Here is a 22,158-nt window from a genome sequence, read left to right on the forward strand (position 1 = left end):
AACCTGGTAAACCTGTGTGATAGGTTTGAACCTGTCATTAGAGTCAGTTGACATGTAGTGTTCTCATGTATTTCAGACCTGCTTCCCTGTTGGGTTGAAGGCGGCTGTTAGTCGGAAGGAAAGTCAATCGATGTAACGTTACCTGTGAACGTTTTTAATGGACTTGAATAGTTGTAATCCACAGATGACTAAACGTTTAGCATAATGCACAAATATTTCACTATACATAAAGATATCTACACCCCCCCCACACACACATTATATAACGTTTGCACATCTGTGGACTATGTGACATTTCTGACCTCCCTTCTTTTTGTTAGTGTAGTTCATTTCATGCCGCAGCAGATCTGTAAACATCCACTATTATGAGATGCAGTTACTAGCTACACCAGAAGGTGGCGACATTACTTCACATGAGCTGACGGAACGGCGGTGTAATAGGCTACTAATAGAAGACTAAGACAACAGTCTACCTCATATCTTCATCCGAGAGGTGAAGGACAAGGTGCAGCATCATAACCCAACAGTTACGGTCGTGATTCAGGAGCGGGTTCATCGTTGTCATTTCCAGCCGTGCTGTGCTGTGCTTGCTTTAGCCTACTCACCGCCGGCGTTACCTTCGGTTTGCTAACTTAGTGTAAGCTGTGGTAGTTGTGAACAAGCTAGATCATTTAGTTCACGTGACATTACAGAGAGATTTTGTATGTGAAGCATGAATTATGTGAGCAGCAATAGAGGCTGACAAATATGAGTACAGCAAGCAATTACTCACCTGGATATGATGAAGATGAAGATGCGAGGTAGACTCTTGTTTTAGTGAAATTGCGGAACATCATCCAGCCTTTTATTCCAACATGTATACATCTGAGTATACATTTGAGCCACATGAGGGAGCCTGAATGTCCGTACTGTTCAAAGACTAGCTACATTCTGTTTGTGTTACTAATGAGAGAAAGAGAGGTCGGTTAACTCCGCCTACATGCATTTATCTGATCTAATTTGTAAAGTATTTAACATGTTTGTGTGGTTTGTCCTATTGAAAACTAGATGTTTTTATTAGGACATATACATAAAACAAAATTGTGATTTATGTCGTAGAATATTTCTATGTTAATCGGGAGAAGAGAGTGTTATTCGCAAATCAAAATAATACAAGTCTCCAAATCATTCAAAGTTGTCCTTTTCCATTTATTCTCTTGCAAGAGGGAGAATCCCCAACACAGCTCTTCACACAGAGTCTGCTGGAAGCATTCTTCAACATCAGTTCAAATCTTCACAAACTATATACTAAAGCAGAAACAGTCTCCGCCTTTAGACAGGTCAAGGATGTCTTACGCTGGCTTCCATTTTCCCTTGATCTCATTGTCAGATACATTTACGTGACCCTAAATATCCCAAGAATAGGAAGAACCCCCCGTGTGAACCCTTGCTCACCTTCCTGTGTCTGTCTTTACGACCCTCAAAAGTAAGACAGTAACACCCAGTATATGGTCTGGTCGTAAACCATGTTTGGACAAAGCTAAATGTCTCTACCTCTCTTCTTCTGAGCCGTAAAATGTTTCTAAACCATTTCATGATACTGATATATATTTTTTACCATTACATTTATCAAAGGTATCTCTCAAAATGGCTGGTTTATCTATTTAAGATCATGTAAGGTGATGCAGAAATGGCCGTAAAAATGGTCAGGAACTTTAATTCACACACAAATATACTCTTCTCAGGATTTATAGATATGTCCTTTTGTGAATTGAGTCTTGCTGGCTTTTCTTTTCTTTTTTTAAGTGGGTACCTCTATAGAGGTACCTAAAGTTTGGGAACACTGCCATAGACTGTAGTTCTGTCAGCTTATGTGAGGGATCCTCGCCACCTTTTCTTGATTATTTTCCAGTTCTGCTTTGGTACCAATTGGACAAAATTCCACAAACAAAAAGGAGGAAAGTCACAAATGTCACTTGGCTCCAAAACCAAACATGAAGTGATCCATAAAAATGGATCCACAAATATGTATACATCACTTTACATACAAACCAACATTTATATGTGAAAATCAAATATGTTGACAGAGTAAATTATGCATATTTGCAAATCAGATTGCTCTGAACTCCTTTGAACTTCACTGTGTTAGCGTACATGCCCAAATGTATCTTTCTTATTGTTGTGCAAAAGAAGAATTCACCCTTGCCTCGCGCAAAGATCATGTGTTGTATGAGAATGTTCCAGCGCCAAGGCCGGGCCCATCGCTTGTGTTGGTTGCTGGCCGTTTGTTTGTTTTTCATTGTTGTTTTTCTCAGTCTGAGACCAAAACGTCTGTAACATTGACCCCCACCGTTGCTCCTTCTGTATAAAGAGAGCGCGTTCACTTTACACGGGGTTCTCCCTCACTGAGACTGTACGTATTCTGTTGTGATGAGTGAACCTTCTCTGCGCAGAGAATCAATATGAAAAAGACATCCTCTGGTATTCGGTATTCTTTATTTCAGCATTAAAAGACTCACGCAAAGCATTTTGAAAAATGTCAGGAAAAAAACTCGTCGTATAGCATGTCTTCAAATGTGTTATTGTAGTAGCTGTTTTAGTAGCAATAAATGAGATGCAAATTCTAACATTGTACTTTTTAAAATGATATTTGTGCTTTTCTGTTCCACACCGCCCTTGTTCTCTCTCTCTCTGAAACAACAGGTGGTGACACCATCTCATATTTCCGTCTCCACTTCCACAGTGGTGCTCTGGACGCTGGTGTCCTCACAGAGCTGAGGACTCGACCGTGGCGCCTTTCAAAACCAGGAACTGACCAACCAAGCCACTAATGACATGCGCACATATCCTCTTTGTGTATTTCATAGAGAGTGAGTCACTGCACCACATCAGGATTGTGAAAACTACCTGCAGTCTTCTATGACCCTGAACTATCTGACTTGATACACGTGACCATTGTCTCATTGCATATTTATTTTCTTCCACGTGGGTGTCAGACCTGAAAATTCACTCTGATGCATCAGGATTGAACCCACAACCTTTTGACCTTCAGACCCGCCTTTTATCACCCTGAACTATCTGACTTGGCACTCATCCAGTTTGTATTATATTTGTACTCTATACGATGACTTTCTATGATGTCTTTATGACAAACTATACTATGACACATTTATGACATTTCAATGTCATAGTTTACTGTTTATGGCATACGATATGTTAGGATATTTTTAGGATACTTTTTATGGCATATTATACTTTGACATTTGATGTCATACTGTATTCTTGTTTATATATGGCATACCATATAACATTTGTTTCACTTTTTATGACATAATATGCTCTGACATTTTTTACAACATACCACAGTATGACATTTAATGGCATTATTTATGACATACTATCTTTGTCAAACCTCAGATAAGCAATGACAGTGAGCCAGTATGCTCAATACAAGGACTTTGGAACTGGCTCGCCTACTGTAAGAGGAATGCTATCAATGTTGTACATCACTCTTCTTTTCCTTCCTGTAAATGTCAAAATATCCGCTGTGAAAAAGGCCGATTACGAAATAAGGGTGTGACCCAACATAGAAGGGCCAACTCCCCCCCAGGTACACATTTCAGAGAGAGAAGCATCTGTCATTCATTCCATAATCACAGGAAATATTTTGAATTGACACAGTAGGAAAAACATACGTGCAACATCAACAATGACTCTCCCAGTAAGCCATGATGGTGTGACAGTGAGCCAACATGCTCACTACCAGGACCCTGAAGCTGAAGCAGCTAAATGGAATTAAGCCATCTGTGATTTGGTTGGTTATACCTGCGTGAATTAAGATCTTAAAAGCAGCAGTAGTCTGAGTAAGGACAAGTATTGACCACCACTGCTTTAAATGGTCAATGGGATTATAAAATAAGGCATGTAGGAACGAGCGTGTGATTCAAAAGATGGAGTGACCGACACACCTCACCACAAGCTAAATTACCGGTAGGCCAATGTTTCAAAATTGTGAATCTCAGATTGCAATGTTCAATATCGAAAGTTATTTACTTTTTGTGCATTGAATATCCATCACTGTGACATGTATTCACCTTCCGCAGCATGGAGGCGTTGTTATATTTGGATTTTCTCATCTGGGCGCAGGTAGGAGTCGCTTCTTGAGTGACAAGTTATAACAGAAAACAAACTTTCTGGCATAGGTGAGAAAAGTTGAGTTTAAATCACAATCTATGATGTTTATATAAGTGATGAAACACCAGAGCCATAACAATAGCAGGTATTAGGTGTGTTTAAGGCTGGAAATGAGTGTGTAGGGAAACCAAACACGGACTTTAAATGTATATCGTAACTTTAAAGTTTTCCTTTGTGGTGATAAGTCTTTGAATATTGTGGATTAATACAGATGCAATCAAGTTTCCTTTTCTCCTACATTAGTTGCTTTTGATAATAACAATGAATATATTTTTTGTGTAAAATGTAACTCACACTGACTTCAAATGAGGAATATTTACTGCAGCAGCGGTCGTCCAAAGCTCTGGTTTCAGCTGGAAATCATAGCTTTTAATTGCAGATGTCATCTGTTTCAGGTGAGATATGACCCATAAAAGCAATTTGTTAAGCGTTGGCTAATATCTACCAGTGTCGTGTTTGAAATGAAAAGGGACAATTTATACTCCATCTTATTAACCTCTCTGGCTCGTCTGTGTAATTCAAAAGCACAGCACGGGTTGAAACAGCAACAGAGGACAAGAGGACAGCCGGTAAGTAATAGCGGTAACTTGCATTTATACACCTGAGGCCTCGTCTCATCCGCCTCACATTGATGCCTCCTGATTACCTACATGTATTTATTGCTCTGCACCACTGAGAGACCTTGCAACACGAGGCATTTAGGAAAATGTCTCTGATGTCTCTGTGTAAAATAAGAAACCTTCAGCACATCAGCTGCGGAGTACTTGAGGTACTGTTGTTGCCCCTCGGGGGTTCCATGTTGTGAATGGTTTAAAAAAATGAACTCTAGTCAAGCATCCATCTGCTGAGCTCAAATTCATTTTCCAGATGCACTCACTTTCGCATCATCTGCCCAGTGGCTATCGCCATGACTACAGAGCCATGCTGAGTGATGCAGGCGGCAGCAGATGGGCAGTGGAAGTTGTTCACGTACACCCGCCCCACACACACACACACACACACACACAAACACACACACACACACACACACACACACACACACACCCTCAAGACACGCAAGTCCTCGCTCTTTGTTGTGACCCCCATCATCCACACTATGACAGCGAGGGAAGCTTACGGCATAAAGCCGCGGCTACATTAGCTGTGAAGCTCACTGCCATTAAAGGCACTCTTACGCATGTTTCGAGGGCTTTTGCTGGCTTTGAAACATTAGGACACATTAAGATAAAAGACCGGGGACCAATTTACAAAGCAATCTCTTGGTCTGACAATGCTCAGAAATAATATATATGTATATATTTTGTGGCTATACGCTAAAATAAATGTAGGCACTAACCCAAAAGCGGTCTTTTTACCTTCATATGGCGCACATAGACAGGAAAACCTTAATAAAGCCAAACAGTGGAAAAGCTATCTTGATTAAATGAACTGAAACTCGACTGCTTTTTGAATAAATATTGCAGAGGGAGTTTTCTTTTATGGTGTGGGTGCATGTGAATTCATTTGAAATGATGACATTTCAGTAGTGAATTTGCTTTAATAAAGAGTCTCCATCCGTAAAGTAACACTAAAACTCTGAGACAGTTAGATTTCCTCCCTGAGGATAACAATAGTGCTGCCAAGGATTGTTTCATTGTGTGAAACGGAGGATGTAAATAAAATGCTTTGAAAAGCCTCGTTTGTCCTCGTTTGTCCTCAGTTATACATTTGATAGACCAGTCGGCCCGTCTGCCTTCATGTCATGCTCACGTTTTATGTGAAGTCATTGTAATGAGGTAACTTGTAAATAAGCTGTAATAAATTCTTTATTTGGTGAGGGACGACATCTTCCCCAAAAAGTGTGACATATGTAGATGCCTTTGCTTTTTTTCTCCCTTTCATCACTCTGGGAAGGTGTTACATAACCATTCTCATCTCCTACAATATGGATTTACACCTGCAGTGAAAGTGTGCTGCTCTCAGTGTGTACTGTTTGTAGATTTAATGCTTGAAATAAGTGCACCTTAAGATCTAAGGCACTGTAATCTGATACTGACAAAATATAGGTATAAATAAGCACCAATACACTTTTACACAGCCTTAATTCACTTGCATTAGTCCATACAACCTCTGTCAGTCATCTGCTTTTAAAGGGGCGACAGGGTTGAAAATTGGCCTCTCTTTTCGTAACAGTAACTTTCCATAGCTCGTCTCAAAATCCTTCTTAGTGCCATTCAGGACCTCCAGGCTACCTGTCCTTACGTCATAGCCGTGCACCCTCAGTCGCTGGATGCGATAATTCACTATCTGCGTGGTCAGCTCCAGAACGGTCGGAGTCTCTTTGACTTGAGACATGCTGATCCCGGCGCTGAGGAGGCCCTTGAAGCGCTCAGCCAGAATAACGTCAGGGTAGTAAAGCACGGCCGGGCAGTCGAGGATAATGTCCCGCAGCTCTGCCTCGGAGCAGCCCATGGTGTCCTGGGAGTACGCCAGAGTGCGGCGCATGCTGTCCGGGTTCAGCTCGGTGACAAAGCCCCTGAGTTTGGACAGGAGGCGGAGGAGCTCGGCCGTGCTGAAGCCCTTGTCTCTCAGAAACAGCAGGTTCTGCCTCAGCACCTCGGGGGGCTTAAGGAGAACAAACGGGTTCTGACTCAGCAGCTTCTGAAGCCAGATCTTCATGTTGGCCTCCTCACCCCCGAGGTCCCGGTAGGACTGCTGCAGGGTGCGCACCATCAGCTCGTTCTGCTCTACCGGCCGACTGAAGCTCTGCGGAGCGCTGGCCATCAGCTTGGTGACGATCCGCTTGTTGAGGATCAAGCTCTGAAAGTAGGCGATGTTGTTCCGCTGGTTGTCGTGGTGGCTCGACGAGGTGAAGAAGGAGGCTGGGAATTTCTCAATTATACCGACCAGGTCCTTCTGTTTTGGGCACACAGACATCCACAGCTCCCTCTGAGCCTGCATCTGCTCTGGATGACAGAGGACAGCCTCAGGGTAGCCTGCTAGGATCCGGGCAATGATGGACCCCGAGGCGCCCATGTCCTTCAGCAGGTCAGCTACCTCCTTAGTATAGGCGGGGCTCTGATGCAGGACCCAGCCCTTTAGTTGCCGGACCTTCTGGATGTCCACAGAGAGATCATAGAGAGCTTCCACGGTCTGCTGGTTCTCTGCTGAGCTCAGTGTTGCACATGGTCTCAGGTGTAAAGGTAGAGCTGTGGCACGTTGGCACCGGAGGCACAGGGACCGGGCGATCAAATGCAACATTGATGCGAAGTCCGAATGCAGATCACCTGAATGAGCGAGAGACGAAGGACGTGCAGTGAGTGACAAACCAAGCAGGCATATAACACAACTTCTTCCTAAAAGTTCATCTTCTGAAGTAGCAGTGGGAGCTAGACTGAGCAGACAGTTGCAGTAAATTTAGCAAGAATCAAACAACTGTAGCAGCTGTGAGGATGCTCTGTAAGGCCAGAGGTGCCGCATGGCCTGTCGTGTGCATCTATCGAGACAGGAGACTGACCAATTGTTTCTGTTCCACTATTCACAGAGAACTATCATGCAGTACAACACTATCCTCCTGACTTTATGCACAGCCAGGGGATGTTTATAGAGCCTCCACATTACTTGTCACTGAGCCACACAGATAAGAAAAGAAAGCTAAACGTAAACAAACACAATCTCAACTTCCACTTTTTAACAATTAGTGACAGAATACTGACAGCAGATGTGTTTTCATTCTGCATTTGTTGCAACAGGAAACCATAGAACTCCTACCTGAGTTATTTTAAAACTGACATACTGTTTATGTGATAATAGCTATTATCTATCTATCTATTAGCCCCCTGCTTTGACAGAGAGGCTACCCTGATCTTTATTCTGTATGCTATGTTGATATAAACGCCATTCATTAAAGCTTTGCCTTAGTAACACAGACGATAACTACACAGCTGGTGCCAGATGTTTCATGGAAAAGCGGGAGCTATAGTCGTCGATGTATCGAAACGTCAGTCAATGACCATCAGGTAACACATTACGACAACTAAAGCGACTTTACGTTCACAGCCGAGTCAATACATCTTCACATCTTACTAGAGTTAACGCGGATAAATAAAATGCATTGAGTCCACGATTTCAAAATAAAAGACTTCTTGAATGACGTCCAGTATTATATTTGGGTTTAGGTGTTCAGCTCGCTAGTGAACCAACGTTAGCGGCTAGAAGAGGCACGAGCATCGCGGGACATTGTGTGATTTCACCTCCTGACTGGTTAATATCGGTAACTGTTGACAGAGGTGTGTATGTGCAGATTCCAGCTAATATATCGACATTTTTGTTTTAAAAAAGCGACTTACCTATAGCAGCGGTCAGAGGAAGTGACGTTTTGTTATGAAATTGGTGTCTTCTTCTTCTACTACTAGTCTCTGTGTACCCACAGCGCCGCGCAGAGGCGGGGGCCCAGTGGTGCAAAGCAGCGGAACTGAGAACTGATTCATTCAAATGTGACCCTGAAATAACTTCTTTCTTTTTGTTTTTTTGGAAAATTGCATCAAACAGAGCGTAGAAAAGTGTTTGATTTTATGCTTCCATTGCCCCATTTCATTCCTCTTTTCAAAGCTCTGCTCTTTTATTGCAGCCCATATGTCCAGTAATTAAATAATTCTGGCAAAACTGTGTTACTCAAACAGCAGTTGGTGCACCTCCAAACCCTGCAGCATACGGGGCCCTGATGAGCGTAATCAGCACAGGGCTGAATTGGACTGAACACACGGAGAGTTTTCTCACAGTTGGTGCTTAATCATGATGCTTGATCACCAGCTCTGCAAGCTGTTCCCACCAGCAGCAGCAGCACGGAAGCCGCTGCTGCTGAGTGGGTAGCTGGGTTCATTTTAGTTTATGTACTAGTAAACAGATGATGCGCCTCAAAGGGGAAAAAAACAGGTTGGTGTGTCTCTCTTTTTTAATACCCAATATGTTGACAGGAGCTGGTCATCAGAATCCACTGATAGTTAGATAAATGATGTTAAACTATCACAAACACAGAAGAGAGACAACGATTTGATTTAGCATGTGTTTCATGGGAAATGACTTTCTTGACAGTGAAAAGAGGGCATGAAACAACATGTGGGCCTGCAGAGTAAACAGTGCCATTCGCTCGTCTTCTATTTGCAGTCAAACCTGTTCAAAATGTCCCTCGCTTGTGACGAGGGTTTAATTCAAATCACGCAATCAGCGTCTTGCTACAACGCTCCTGTTGTTTCTGCAGCTTTGAGGAACTTCAAACATAAGCAGCACTTGAGGTGTAACAAATGCATATATATTACTGGCAGTGTGCAGAATCCCCTGATCTGTTTTGGGATTGTGATCCAATTTCTGTCAAGCCCCTCTGATAAATATGTAGCTGGTGTGGGACGTGTAACTTGACTTGAGACATACTTACTGTGACGTTGTTGTGTTTATGAACACTCAAATAAATGAAGCAACTGGAACCAGGCTACAGCACAGTCAAACTCAGAGAACAATAGCATCAATAAGACACAAAATGTAGGGTTTCGGATTAATGGTTGGCACAGAGTCACAGTCATAGGGCATGAAGAGGAAGAGGAAGAGGAAGGGAGAAGCTTTTCCGAACTGCCATTGGGCACACAAGTAAACTGTGGTACAGGCTGTCAGACCCGTTGACGATGCTCAAGGTGATGCTTGAGAAATAAACATGTGCTTAATTACACAGGGAGTCCTTACTTCACTAGGAGGGATCCACCCATCCATTTATTCAACTGAACTTTTTAAAAGCGGCCAGACATTTCCTCTACAGCAAACCTGAAACCAAAACTATACCCCCTGAACCACTACCTGAAAAGGTGGCTAAGGTACAGGACTTTCCAGACACTGTGCTTGTCCTTTGTTGTATAATACGAGAGCAAGCTGCCTCCCACTCACAACCTGAGAAAGCGAAAGAGAGAAACAAAGAGCCTGCTTTGTCATGAGCACACCCAATCACAGTGTAGAAAAAGAAACACTGCTTTACATTGTGTACCAAAGGTTTAACTTTGTGTTTTGCTATTGTGATTTCGTGGCTGTGCCATTTTGAACAAGACACATTTAAACTTGAATGCAACGCCAGTAAGAAGTGTATTCATCTTTTTGAGTCGTAAAGTTATCTTTGGAAAAAGCCATTGATCATCGAGTGAAGGATTGAGTGCTGCGTCTGGTTGCTTTACGGTAGATCAAAGTCAATATTTGATTTGTGGTGACATATTAACTTATTGGGCAGAAGATGGGGCAAGCTTAGTATCAATAGATTATACTCCCCCTACAGTCATAATTTGAAAACATCACATAATGATGCAAAGTGCAACATTACGATGCCACTAGCACTACATTCCTAAATATTGTTTGATTTGAGGGTATTTTGATTTTATAACTTTAATGTTGCGTATCATATTACTCAACTCTTGCACGTATATGAAACCAAGGACACGCAGCTCCTTCCAGCTGATAAACAGCACAAGACTGAATGAATCCTTTAACACAATAACAGCCAGATAGATTACCTGATACTTCTAGATTTAGTTCAGATAGGAGGCTCACTGAATAGGAGCATGACGATAAAGAAAACACACACTTCAAGCATTCGCAAATGCTTGAAGAAAAAAACGAATGCGCACATAAACACTCCCTCTTAACAGCGACCTTGCATGGTGACTGGACACACCCACAGGTGAGTGAAAACCTGTCCATCAACACAGTTAATGTACAACCAGGAACATAACGTCTTATTTTCGGGTTCTCTCTTGGATTTTGTTTAGCTTCATTGTTTGTCTTAGACTTGCTGCAATTCTATGAAAGACTTTAATGACTTTAATGAGTTTCCACCAACACCAGTCTCTCATAGAGTAATGACACGTGTATGTGTGTGTGTGTGCGTGTGTGTGTGTGTGGGTGTGGGTGTGTTCCTACATCTGTCACTCTGACAGTGAGAGCGTGTTTGTGTAAGTCTGGGAGAATGTGGAGGAGGAAACTGATGTTAGCAGGAGGTGGACCTAAAAGGGACACATTAAGCACACACCTTCCGGAGTGTGACAAACACATGGCCAGGGACAGGCAGGCAACATGACATCCATCAGGTTTCTGGAGTTACTGCTTCCCCTCCTCCTCCACCAGGTCTACAGTGAGGAGGCTGAGTCCGTGTTCAGAGCAGAGGGCACCGTTATCGAGTTGGGGTATTGTTTTGGAGTGGATTATATTGTTGTTTATAGATGTGCACCGGAGGGAGACCAGCTGCTTGGCAACTCCTCGGCCGACATCACGTCCGTTACACCTCCTGCGGACCTCCAGAGTCGCATCAAGATCAACAGACAGCAGTACCTGCTCGGGCTCCAGATCAGTCACCTCACACACCAGGACTCAGGGATTTATAGGAGGGAATGCTGGGGGAATCAGGAACTAGTCAACCAGCACACACAGCAGCTCTACGTGTGTAATAAGGAAGTGGCATCTGAAGAGATCCTTGTGAAGCAAGGAGATGGAGGGGCTGAGCTTCTGTGCAACAGCACTTCCATTGGTTTGGAGGGAACCTCTGTGCGCTGGTACCGCGAGGTGTTTCCGTTTTACAAGCCCACACTCTTCCTGGATAGCAGTGTGTCGCTGGACCCTCTGGTGGAGGAGCTACGGGGTGTCATGGAGGTCAGAGACAACGGGGCGTTGCTCTTGCTCGACAGTAGCAAGATAAAGAATAACCAGCATTTTATCTGTCTCGTGAGCAGAGGTAAGAATTGTCTCAGTTTCCAAAGCATGCACCCACCAGACAGCAGTGAGAGCAGGGAAATCTTTGCCTCAGATGGGGACAAAGTGGTATTACAATGCCCCTCTGATGGTAACAACCAGCAATGGGAGACACCACTGGGGAAAGTCAATGGTAGCAGCGTGAAGATGTACATATCATTCAGTGAGCAATCGGAAGACTTCTCATTGGTAATTCCTGCTTTCTCTGATGAACTTAGTGGGGACTATTCATGCATCTCCTCCTTGCTTGAAGTGCAGTACTTGCTGGTTCTTTGCCCCAAAAAGGAATCCCAAGAAAAGGTTGTTGTTGAAGGCGGGAGCGCCCTGCTAGAGTGTGACGTTGACAAAGATGATTCCCAAAGGGTGCAGTGGCACCGCAGAGAACCATCAGGCGAAAATGAACTTATCCACGACTCAAAGGACGAGACTGTTCCCATCCCGGAGGATCTGAGGGGCAGACTGTCTCTGTCCGAGAATGGCTCCTCGCTGACAATCTCCCGCCTGGAGGCGAAAGATCAAGGAGTGTACTGGTGTGTTGTTTTAGAAGACCATGGGTTCCTGGACGGGGATGATGATTACATAGACAATTATGATGAGGAAGGTACTGGGGAAGAGGAAGATGACCTGTTCTGGGATGACACATACAGGTGTATCTTTAAACAGGAGACCAATTTAACTGGACTCCTGGTCCAGAATCCAAGGAACAGGAGTAATGAAACGGACCCCACAGCCGATCCATCCGTAGTCTCTAATGTTACTGCCTATGCCATGGGCGCAGGACTGGTGGGGCTGCTGGTGGTTGGAGTGATTGTGGCAGTGATTGCAATAAAGAGGAGAACAAGGGCCACAGAGCCCAGAGACATAGCAATGAGCGTGGATCCTTGTACTGAGGGTTTAACTCAGAATGATGAACATCTGGGTTTATAACTTTTGTAAAGTAGCCCCAAGGAATTTTGCATCCAAAGGACATTAATTGTGCTTTTAAATGTGTCCATAAAACAGCAGTTGGTGATTGTGAAAGAGTCATACTGTACTTTCAGTTTCATGCTGATGCTGCCCTTCTCCTCTCTTTAGGAACTAATGACATATACTGGATGTTCTATCTGATAAATGCAATTTCTTCTTTTAAAACTTTTGTCTTCTGACTGAAAATGTCAACTTGTTCTTTATCTAATAAGAAGAAAATGTCAATGCGGTCACAATGTCTTTCGGTATAGCTAGCACAGTCTGAAAGAAACAGAATACTGTGTTTTGAACTTATCTGATGGTCTGACAACGTGGTATGGCTGTTAGGTGACATTAAATGGTGACTAAAAACCAGTCAGGCTGCTCTCCTGTCAACAGATTTTTTGGGAGAGTGTAACGAACGAAAAGTACCAAAAGCTCTAGTGTCAAAAGAATCTAAACAGAAAGTCATTTCACTGTAACACTATTACTGCCCTGCACATTAAAGTAACGAATATAACTGCAGGCTGACCTTTTTTCGGTAATGTTTGTTAGTATCTATATAACTGGCCATGTTTTCTTTCTTATACGCACACTAAGTTTTATGGTTTTATCACTCTAGAATATTTAGGCTATTGCGATTATTTTGATTGATCTTAAAGTTGCATGGATTTATATATTTTCATTTTGTGGGCAGCAAAAACAACCTGTAATCACAACATCCACATACTATCTATCACCTTGTAAATGGAACATGGCGTGTCAACAAACGGTTGCCTAGAGACCTGTTTCCTGTCAACCAAAGAATGTAAGTCCAGTATTTACGCAGTGAAATAGTGAACAAACAGTGAACGCTGAGGTGGGTTAAACGATGCGGAAATGCTTCGTAGAGCAGGGTGAACTGCAGAGTCCAGTAATGACTCTGAATCAAATGTTGAATCAATTGATACATCGCTATTATAAAGATAGTGATCGGTGCAGCTTTAAAGAAGAAACTCAATCATATGACTGTCATGATGTCTGTAATGCAAAATAGTTTTTTCAACAAGCGAATACCAGCAAACCAAACACTTTTTCTACGTTCAAACAATCTCACTTATCAGGGGTAATTGTGAAATTACCATAAAATGTGTTTGAAATGTTTTTTTTCAGAATCACAGGAACAAACTCAAGCTGTCATCACGACTGTTCCAAGAGGCTGTGATGTGTTCTTGATAAGCAAGAAGAACAAACAAAGACATCAACATGTTTAAGTATCTTATATTTCTTTGAAGGAGTTCTCCTTTGATCAAAATTCACCTTAAGTTATCTTATACAACACACACAGATATTGAATCAATATCTGCTGTGGTTCCTGAGCACTGAGTAAGTTAAGCAGCGCACTGCTGCAGAGTGAATATCAATATTGATCCAATATTGCAGTTCATGTTTACCAAACATAAAATGGGATACAGTATATAAAGTGATTGTATGTGTTATTGACTGGCTGACTTGGTTCATATTGATTCAAACGTGCATTTTATTACACATGATTATATACAGTGGGATGTACAGTTTATATTTTATATCTCAACAATGCCACAGTGCCAGCGTGTCATGAATTTGAATAAAACTTTCAAAGAAGGATCTGGAAAATGTTTCATCTTCAGTATGTAATCTGATTTGGTCAGTTATGAGAACTTCCAAACTGAGAGAGCAAATGCTCGTCTCAATAGACTGCGATTATCCATTGAATCAATAAAGTGTTTAGAGTTAATATGCAGGAGTCGCAGGTTGTTTAGCTGCAGAAGGTAGACCCTGAGCTGCTCTGGGGCTCGGCCAATGAAACACGTGTGCTCTCCCTCCAGTTGTTGGTAACATCGGGGCCTAGAAAGGCTCCTGTTCTCCTCTCACAACCTGACCACACTTTACAACAAGCTCCACTAAAGGGTGCTGCTCCCTCTAACGTCACACTAGAGTGAGCCTAGTGTAGAATGTATCATGTACCGTACGGAGTGTCTCCAGTATCACTATCATGACCTGCTCTAGACAAAGTGAATCTGCGCCTGTATCAGTTATGTATATTGTTAAATTGATCAATGAATTTGGTTTGCAGTAAAACATGTATATTTTAAAGCCATAAGGCTTTTATTTATTGAACATTAAGTAATGGATTTTTATGACATAATAATGTTCAACAATGTTTCAACCTTTACACAGACAAACACATATATCAATTTGAATAGTTAAAGCATCGATTTCAGTGTTTTTATTCCATCTGAAGGGAGAGGTTATCTCACTGGAAGGGAAATAACATTTACAATTTGATCCATTTGGACACGTAATGTCCCGCTACCTCAGCAAATATTCAAGTGCATTAAAGGAAAAGTTGGACGTTATGGGCTAATTCGCCTTCTAGCTGAGAGTTAAATGAGAGAATCAATCCCCTCAAACATCAATCTTCTCATCTAACTCTTGGCAAAAAATGAATTATATTGAATAATAATATTTTTTTAGTCCCACATTGACTTGCAGGGGTCAAATTACCGGTGAGGCAGCAATAAGCGGCACAATTGATGAGTCAAAACCAATGTTTTTGTTGTGATGTTTGGTGATGCAAAGCGACACCGATGTGTTCTCGAAGCTTTTCCATCTTGCAACATAATCTGGAGATGTTGTGTTTTCAGCTATATTTTCAGATGCCAGATTGTATGACTCCTACACACTTCACCTTTTGGAGCCCTGATAAATATTTATGATCCACAGCAGTGCCAATACATCCAAAGAAGAAATATGGTTTCTGTTTTGAAATATTTGCTCAGCTGGTATAAAACACTGAATCTTATTCCATCGTCGTTCTTAATTTGATGTTGGGCCAATATCTGATGCTGCACCTGCAGTGAACAGATGAACATTTTGGGGTATCCAAAATCAATTATTTACCTGTTTATGATAATAGCTGTTCTTTTGGTATCATTTCTAAAAAGAGCTATAAATAACACAATGTTTTTTTTAAGTGTTAAAAATACATCAAATCAAATCAACTCATTTTATGAAAAGTGTCAAATTGAGCCATGAATGAACCACGTTAGCTATAAGTAAAAGGAGTCATTTAGAAATCCAGTCCACAAGGTCATGCTTTGTTTTTAAAAATAACTTTATTACGACATCCATGGTCGTGGATATGCACAGAACAAGGGGAGCAATGTTTGTTGCAGAGGAAAAAAAGCAGTCAGAGTTGTCAAAGTGTTGCTGACAACTTGATAAAAAAATCTTTCACATGGTTCGGTTTTCAGAAGCACGGACGAATCAGATGACTGGAAAGAGAGAAGGAGGAAGAGAGAGTGTCTTCCAGTTTGCTTTCCACACGCCCCTTCACAGGTTTGATTGATGGAGACACAGATGTGAAAGAGGAGCAGCTGCTCCGTGCTCTCAGGTGTAATTAAGAAAGGGCTCGGTCACACAGAAAGGGCCCCGGGAGGCCCGACAGAGCGCCGAGGAATCAGCACGCCTCAGAGAACAGCAAGATCCAGCAGCCGGCTTCCTTCGGCTTGTTACAGTGAGAGACTTTAAATGGATCGGCTTAATTGTCGAGGCATCTCTCAGACCATCTGTGTGTGTGGGAGGGCGGGTTTCAGCTGCATGTCTGCCTCTATCTGTGCCGCATGTGTGTTCGAGCATAAGCAAACTGTGAGTTATCGCAGTGGCTGGGCAGAACCAAAGTTAGAAAAAGAATCAATTAAATCAGCCAGGAAATTGTGTTTCAAAAACTTGTTACTCAGAGTCTCTTGTGTTCATTTGGGCTCGTACAACTTCTGCAAAACACGCCGAGACCTGTGACTAGACTCCAAATTTAAAGATTATCTGAAGTTTTCTCTCAAACACACACACACACATGTACACACTCCATTTTTCACACGGATGCAACAATCAAAATCACAGCCACGCAGATGTTAACTTGATATCTCCATGGCTCCCCCTGCCCCCCTTCCCAGGGCACCTCTTTCTGTCTGATCAGAAGGCCATGTTCTGTAGAATCAGCACGGCTGCTCCCTGGTCGCTGCCGATTTGAGCCTGCGGAGGCCCGATCTGCTGTAATTTGCCAGGCCCATTACTCCCACAAATGTGATGGCTGTGAGCCCTGCGAGTGTGAAACAGTTGGTGGGGTAGAGAGTGGGAGAGAGAGAGAGAGAGTGGGAGAGAGGGAGAAAGCAGGGCACCTTGCCTCTGTCCTGCCACAGTGTCTGAAAGTGTGTGATGTGTTGTGCACCAATTATGCACCAGAGAGCACTGCTGATGGGCTGGTTTCACAGCAAAAATGCTGGGAGACTAAACGGTTGCAGTGTGAAGCCTTTGGGTAGCAAAAAAAAAGAGAAAAAAAAGTGATGTTAGAGGCAGGAGGGAGACGAGCCACTTGGGGCTTTTCTTTCGTAATAGCGGTCTGCTCGCTACCCAGACATGCGGAGGTGTCTGGTTGGATTGCAGCCACGCAGAAATTTATGTCTGTTTCTTTCAGAGGGGCAATCCAAGCGAGACCAGGACCTATCAAATGCTCTCAATAAAACTGACTTCCCTCTGGAAGTCTCAAAGGCTTTCAGTAGATTTGATTTGAAGTCTATAACTTAAATCACTAGTGGCCGTGTTGCTGTGATGCTGGGATACTGGCTCTCTGTCAAATTGTAAAACTTCGACTCACCTGCGTGATGAAAGTGTTGGAGAGTAGAAGGTGCATCAGAGGTAATCATTCCGTTTTTGTAATCCCCTGGCATGATTGTGCTCATTGTGTGATGTTTACAAGCGACAATTAGTTTATATACCTTTTCATGTGTTAGGTGTGAAGCATCATAAGGGAAGAGAGTCTTCGTAGTCAGGTAATCTGGCTCCTCTGGCATGTCAGAAGTACAAGAGTTGTCTATGAATGTCTTGATGGGTGCCAGGAGAAAACTTTAAAGAAAGGGAAAAAAAGTTTTAATTTCATTACATGGTGTTGAGCTACCCGCATGCATACGGCAGATAATTACAAGTCTTTGCTTGGAAGCCGATTTTTTTGTTTGTTTGTTGTCGCACACAGCAGGCTTCGACAACACAACTGCAGAGACGACATGCTCACTCATGTGCAGATGAAATAAAAAGAATTGCGGGGGGAGTGAAAATGAGACCATCTATATTCAAGAGATCTCTCAAAAACAATCACACAGACGTGCATCGTGAAGGCAAGCCAGCACAGCCACACCTTTGATGCACAGATGGCGTGTGTAAACTGTCTGGTTCCCCCTCCTGCTCTTCCTCCTCTCCGCTGAAGTATCTCTCTCTCTGCCTCTCTCATCCCTCATGTCCCACATTCTTCCTTCCTCTCATCATCCTGTGTGTCACTCAACGGATTTCTCTCAGTCTGCCGGCAGCACAGCACCTCGACTTGCAACCCGTCCTGCCTAAATTTAATAAATGAAGCCTTGCAAAATTGGCAAGCAGGGCGGGAACACCACGGCTGGGTAAATGTTAGCTGAAAGCTTCAGTTTCTAAAGACGGTTCGCTCCTTCTGTGATTTGGAGATTTCATAGAAAACAGCCAGCGATGGGATTGTCTACGGGCGAAACAAATGTATGCCAGATGATCTTCTCCCTAAATGGCTTACTGAACACTGAGCTGAGCCCAGTCAGGAGTTCTGTGGGCTTAAGGATAACAAGCAATCAAACTGACTCAGACACTAAGTCTGATTGGGGTCAGCATCATTGAATTCAGTCATGACCTCCCATTAGCGGTCAAGAGATGTAAAAAGAAAAGGGGGGGGGGGGGCTGATTACAAACATGGGCCTTCTCAGTGTCTGGCAGCAGAAATTGTGTTATATAATAAGAAACCCACTCAGTATATCTATCAATTACATTTTGAGAAATAAACATTTTCTCTCTGGCAGTGTTGGAGAAGAACATCGATATCGCCTTTCCAGAAAATATGAAGCTACAGCCTGCTAGCTTAGCATAAAGATGGAAAAACGTAAAAGACGTATCCAAATCATTAGATATCAAATCAATTTGCCCGCTATTTCGTAAATGAAAGGATAAAGGAGAAATATTGGAGGTAAGTAGCTGAAAGAACCAAAGCTTCTGTTGAGTTCTAAGTTCAGTCAGAGGCTGAGATGAATGCAAACACACACACACACACACACACACACACACACACACTTGGCAGCTTCTCTACATCTCGACAGTTGGTGTATTGGATGTTTAGGAAGAATAAACATTTAGTTCACAAACGGTCCAGCAGTCGAATTTGCACAAACGACACAAGGCAAACATTTGCATTGCTTTCTGTCTGAACCTAACAAACCTGTAGAAGTGGTGGTTCATATTTTGTTGCCTTTGGCTAAGTGTTTCCTCCCGCTTCAAGTCTGGCGGTAGCCATATATACCATGGTATTGATATTTTCATCTAACTCTCAGCAAGAAAGCGATTAAGCACATTCCCAAAATGTCAAACTCTTCCTTTGAATGAAATAATTGAATGTCTGCATGGTGTTGTTAGTGTCCAAGTCACAAAACCTCCGGAGAAGCTCTCCGATCTTGCCAGTGCAATGCCAGTGGAAATAGAGAAAGTGTGCCCTGTTGTTTGTTGAAATAAATGTAGCTGTCTCTGCTGGCATATACTTATAGGTGAAATGAGATTTCTTTGCTTATTGCAGTTGTGGTGAGAAGAGGTCTGAATAAAGAGCTCCCTCAAATGATACGAAGTGCATAGAAACACTTGCTTTCCTCCACAGGCAGAATGTTTAACTTTTGTGAGACCTGCTTTGCCTTGTGACAAGCTGATTGACAGATAATCTGACTGACGGATCGCATCTTTAAAAGAAAGTGGAAGTTGCCAAGCAAGCCCAGATATAGAAAAGCAGTCAGTGAGCTAAGGAGACAAGGTTACCCCGAACAGTAAAGAGATTTCAGCTGCATTTCCATCCGCTTTATGATGAAAGACTGCTGTCATGTTAAATATCAGATATGGGGTGGATCACAGAGATATTGGGAAGAAAGAGTGCAGATTGGCGAGGCGTTTGTTGAGAGCCTGATAGTTCTGGAAAAGGAAAATGAAGGGCACTCCAAATCTCTAATGTGCATCTTTGCATGTGTGTGGTGAGGAGCAAGTGTGGGTAGGTTTAGCTAAACAGGGAGGCCCGCTGAGGATTCAGTTTTCGCTCACAGAAATTTCAACTTTTTCTTATTGCCTGCTTCAAATCTCACCAAGAAGGTGTGGGGGCGTTCGGCTGCTCGGAGCCGGGGAATCGATGCCGTAGGCAGGCAGAGCGAGGGATCAGCGCTGAGAGGTGCGGAGGACGGCACACTCTTGTATCACTCACTGGGCTTTCTTGGCAGCTTGTCGTACTTTGTGTGTGCTTGTACAGGAAGACCTTTGGCTAGTGATGTGCCCTCAGCCCTGTATCGCCAGAAAAAGCCTATTCTGTAACCGCGTAGGTAGACTTCCCGCCTTCCAATTCTTATTTCTGAAATAATTTCCCCCTGCCTTTGTGTTGGTGTATGTAACACAGGTGAGATACAGAGGGCAGAACAGTTGGAACAGCTAATCCCCCACTGATAAAAGGTTTAAGGCTTAAATCATCCAACAGCAGAAATGATATAAGAGAGAACTGAGATGCAGCAACGACAGCAACATTATTTCACCAATCTGTCTGCACATCACAGTAAAGACACACTTTAGCCTGCGTGACTCTGCCACAGCGGGAGATAAATGTGAATGAGCGCAAACAGAATCGACCCCCATTCGCAGGAGTAATGGAGCTGTCAAAGGCCAAGTCTGACCCCTCAGTAACCCACCGGGGGCAATGATATGACACCTATCCCTTCACACTGGCAGCGTCTGCAGCAGAGTGAGTGTGTATGTGTGTGTGTGTGGGGGGGGGGGGGCACACATCTGATGATAGCAGTCATCCTCACTGGAATGAGGAAAAATAGAGGTCATTGTGCCACTGTTATCTCATGGGAGAAGTGTGTGTGTGTGTGTGTGCGTGTGTTTGTGCGTGTGTGTGTGTGTGTGTGTGTGTGTGTGTGTGTGTATAGTGAGAAACCCTGTAGAGAGCTTGACAGTGACAGAGAAGGAGGAATGACACTCATGGTAGGAAATTATTGTTTGATGCCCGGCTAGAGCTGATGAAACCTGCCTCAGTGTAATATGGGAAATTTCTGGTCCTCATACACCACAAATTAAATCACCAAGATGCAGCTTATTTTTATTTATTTAATTTTTTCTGCGAGACTGATAACTCACTATGTTGCTTCTATTTACTGCCTGTTAAGATAAGATGCATTTCCAAGACGCAATGACACGTACCCTACGGCATCAAAGCGTAATGCACGGCGAGGCAATCTTGCATCCAATCTAGAGACTCAGCTCCAGTAGTCGGTGTGGTCTCTGGAGGGGTGAGACACGCATCCTCGCTCTGCCTATCGCCGCTCTCCGTCCATGGCGCATCTCCAGCTCTGAATCCACTTTGGCTCTGGACAACACCGGCGGCAGCGCTCGACCCACACACACATACACACATATATATATATGCACACAATTTTACAAATGCAGCGCACAGGACGGAACCGGCCGTAGAAGTCTTTCTGCATCTGATCGAGTGCGTCTATGGTAAGGCAACATTCTTTTTTTACATCTGTTGTTGCATTTTACGCGCAGCGAGGTGCAGGCGAACTGTTATCTAACTAACAAGATGCTGTAATCGGAAAAAGAGTATCATGATAGTGATAATATGTGGAGTAAAAACTGTATTTATGATCACTCCACACAGCGACTTAAAGTGTGTCCGCAGTACTTGATGAGTTTTGACCTGGTCTTACTTTACCGGCTTTGCTATGCTGCTCCACGGGCGAAATGTGTTTGTTTCATCCTTCTAACATTAATCAAAGAATGCTACAGTTGTCCTTAAGTGATATTTAGCCGCTAAAGATTTGAATACATGTATTCAAATCTTGAAATATTGGTATAAATCATTGAAAATATATTTTCACTATTTCCAGATGCAAATGTTTGCTCTCCATCACTGTTACCCAGTGAGCACCAACCGGGATTTTAATGTTGATTTCTAGTTGAAAACTGGTTGATATTCGGTCTGAACGTCTAAGACCTATTTTCAAAGGTCTTTTCAATCGGCTAAAATGTGGTGACAACATCATTGTCTCACAAAACAACGTTTAAACATCTTGATGGTTTGTTCAGTTGTAGCTTGAAAGAGACACGATATTGGCTTCTGTGAACGCAAAATGTTCTCGAAAGTCATATTACACTGAACTGTGG

General features: G+C 42.9%; 1 protein-coding gene across 1 annotated transcript; it reads right to left on the reverse strand.

Annotated features, from left to right (window-relative positions):
• Positions 1-5,698: 5,698 nt before the first annotated feature.
• Positions 5,699-8,519, reverse strand: mterf2 (mitochondrial transcription termination factor 2). Its single transcript, XM_079163275.1, has 2 exons — positions 8,502-8,519; positions 5,699-7,439 (listed from the first exon to the last, which is right to left on the reverse strand). The coding sequence occupies exon 2, from the start codon at positions 7,411-7,413 to the stop codon at positions 6,286-6,288; it is 1,128 nt and encodes a 375-aa protein (XP_079019401.1). The 5' UTR covers positions 7,414-7,439; positions 8,502-8,519; the 3' UTR covers positions 5,699-6,285.
• Positions 8,520-22,158: the final 13,639 nt, after the last annotated feature.

The sequence above is a fragment of the Pholis gunnellus genome (genome assembly GCF_910591455.1).
Source record: "Pholis gunnellus genome assembly, chromosome: 7".
NCBI lineage: Eukaryota > Metazoa > Chordata > Actinopteri > Perciformes > Pholidae > Pholis > Pholis gunnellus.

What these genes read in the sequence shown, in the direction of transcription:
- mterf2 (XM_079163275.1), bottom strand. Translation starts at nt 7,413, where the DNA reads ATGTTGCATTTGATCGCCCGGTCCCTGTGCCTCCGGTGCCAACGTGCC.